Here is a 2,500-nt window from a genome sequence, read left to right as displayed (position 1 = left end):
AGAAAGTAATATGACAAGTACAGTTTATCTAAAATGTTACTTACTGTAAATGTAACGGAGTAAATGTAGCGCGTTACTACCAACCTCTGTTCATTATTAGCCCATGTGGCTGGCTGTGGTGTTTTCTATCGTATGCTTGATGGAGGCTGTGTTTGTTTCAAATACACAACGTGTAATTCTCATCGTTTTATAGTTAGTTTTCAATTAAACGCCAACTGGCCGTGGCAATGGACAGCCTGAAGCCTCTTTTTTGAAGAATATAGACTAATTATATCAGCCAAAGTGCTGCTTGTTGTCGAGTGAGTGGAGCCTCCTGTCCCCATACAGCGCTCGTTTCTCAAGTTCGGGCTTAGAAGTCAAAGTGAAAATTCGGGCAATTGACGGCTTGTATCTCGAAAAAAGTCGGGTCACTCATATCTCGAGGCACCACTGTATTGCTTTTGCATGACATTTTTGTCCAAAGTACGAAACGTAAAAATATTTTTTGTGTCCGTTTTGTGTCAGGGTTTGCTGGCCCTGGAAGGTGAGCTTACTCCCATTCTGGTGCAGATGGTGAAAAGTGCTAACATGAACGGGCTGCTGGATAGCGACAGTGACTCACTGAGTGGCTGTCAGCATCGAGTCAAAGCCAGACTTCATGATATTCTGCAGAAGGACAGGGACTTTATAGATGAAGACTATGACCGGGTGAGTTGCCAAGCATGATTATGGCACAGTTTCCTTCTGGCACAGTTTCCACTTCCATTTACATAATTAAACAGACATAATAATAATGTGTGTATTGTGTACGTTTCTGTGTGTGACAGCTGGCCCCAACAAGTAGTGCATCATTGGTGAATTCTATGAAAATAGTCAAGAACCCAGTGGGCACATGTGACCAAGTTTATGCTCTCATTCAGAGCCTTACTGCGCAGATCCGCAAAAGAATGGAGGATCCCAAGTCAGCTGGTCAGTTATTCATTCATTCATTCATTCAGTCAGTCACGAGATTAATCGAAGACACTTTATGTCAAACGAGTGATTTATGACCCACGACTAGTGTTGGGCATGGAGAATCGAGAACCGATTGGAACCGGAATAATGTTCCGGTTCTCTCAGTCAGAATCGTTCATATTGAAAAATTTAGGTTCCCAGTTTCGATTCCTCCAGTACGCCGACCCTGAAGAAGAAGTGTCGAAAACCAACGAGGAAGCGGTAAAACCAACGTAGAACGCCCACGAAGAAGGTGGCGGCGAACAAAAGTGTGGCTTAACTTTGTTGAAATTAATGACTAGTCGCCTCAGTGCAACACTTGGAAAAAGATTGTATTGTGCAAAGGAAGCTTTCACGATGTGTAGCGTCTGATGCGCTCCCTCCCGCTCCGAGACTCTGCCTACACCCTGGATGCTTCAGTGAAGTCAACTCTTAATTCAATTGGGTGAGTGAAACAATAAAATATGTCAACATTGAGGCAGCTAACCAGGTAAACGGTTCGTTCCACTTTTGCACTGATGTTTTTTAGCATTTATTTTAGTTTTCAAACCAACATAAGAGCCCATTACAGGAAAAATAAAATCAGAATCGAGAATCGTTTGTAACCGGAATCTAAATAAGGGACCAGAATCGGGACTGGAATCACTCAAATTCAAACGATGCCCAACCCTAGTCAACATCCACGATCCCTGCTAAAATTTGTATCGACATGTCCAGACATGTAATAAATCGGTGTGCTATTGCAATAATTGAACAGACTACTGTCCCAGACTTTTTGGTTTCAAAACTATTTAGCCAGCATTTAGTTGTGTATATGCAGTAATATGATAAGTCAATTAAAAAAATTATAAGGTTTTGCAGTCAAAACGATCTGACGGGACTGTAATTATAAAGCGATCTGAACTTGACACCCCTCTTTGGGACTAAATGATGGATCTTGGATGATCTTTAAAACATCTTTTTTTGATACATCACATTAAAACAATTCTTTACTATTGATGAAAGCAGAAAATAAAGCTCTAACCTTATCAACATGATGGAGAGATTTGGATGGCTAATGTTCCAATGTTGCAATCAGACTAAGAAATCAAACAACTCTGCATTAAGATTATTATACTGGTAGGTTATTATTATACTGGTAGGTAAGTATTTAACATGTTACAAATTTTCTCACAAAGTATACTTCCAAATACAAATACGCTCAAAAATTAAGTTGTGTAAAAATGTGAAATGACACAAAACTGGCCAGACAACAATATTGCCTATCATAAACTAATAAAGTGCGACCTGGAATGCGGAAGGCATCAGCAGGGGGGCCAGAGGTCACGCGTGCATCTATCTCCCTGTGAGAGCAGCTGTTCAATGGTGTTGAAACCGTGAAAGTTTCTTTAAAATTTGATTTTTCTGTAGGTTTGTTAGTTCAATACAGCATTAAAAGCACTAAAAAACATTTCCTACACATCTATCATTAATATTAAATTCATTTGATAGTGCTGATAAAAGTAATGATCATACCATGTCAACATTC

At 39.8% G+C, this 2,500-nt stretch overlaps 1 protein-coding gene across 4 annotated transcripts in view; it reads left to right on the top strand.

The window, feature by feature from the left end:
- ppip5k1a (diphosphoinositol pentakisphosphate kinase 1a) overlaps positions 1 to 2,500 on the top strand; it is a 150,246-nt gene that overhangs the window by 54,005 nt on the left and 93,741 nt on the right. For all 4 annotated transcript variants that reach the window (XM_061664607.1, XM_061664597.1, XM_061664589.1 and 1 more), the window contains exons 17-18: positions 505 to 687; positions 807 to 948. In XM_061664607.1, the coding sequence (XP_061520591.1) occupies positions 505 to 687; positions 807 to 948 (325 nt within the window). The remainder of the gene's footprint in view (positions 1 to 504; positions 688 to 806; positions 949 to 2,500) is intronic.

This window comes from Phycodurus eques, chromosome 2 (assembly GCF_024500275.1).
Source record: "Phycodurus eques isolate BA_2022a chromosome 2, UOR_Pequ_1.1, whole genome shotgun sequence".
In the NCBI taxonomy this organism is placed as follows: Eukaryota; Metazoa; Chordata; class Actinopteri; order Syngnathiformes; family Syngnathidae; genus Phycodurus; species Phycodurus eques.
The sequence above is the reverse complement of the archived record's forward strand: the minus strand, read 5'-3'. Positions and strand labels throughout refer to the sequence as shown.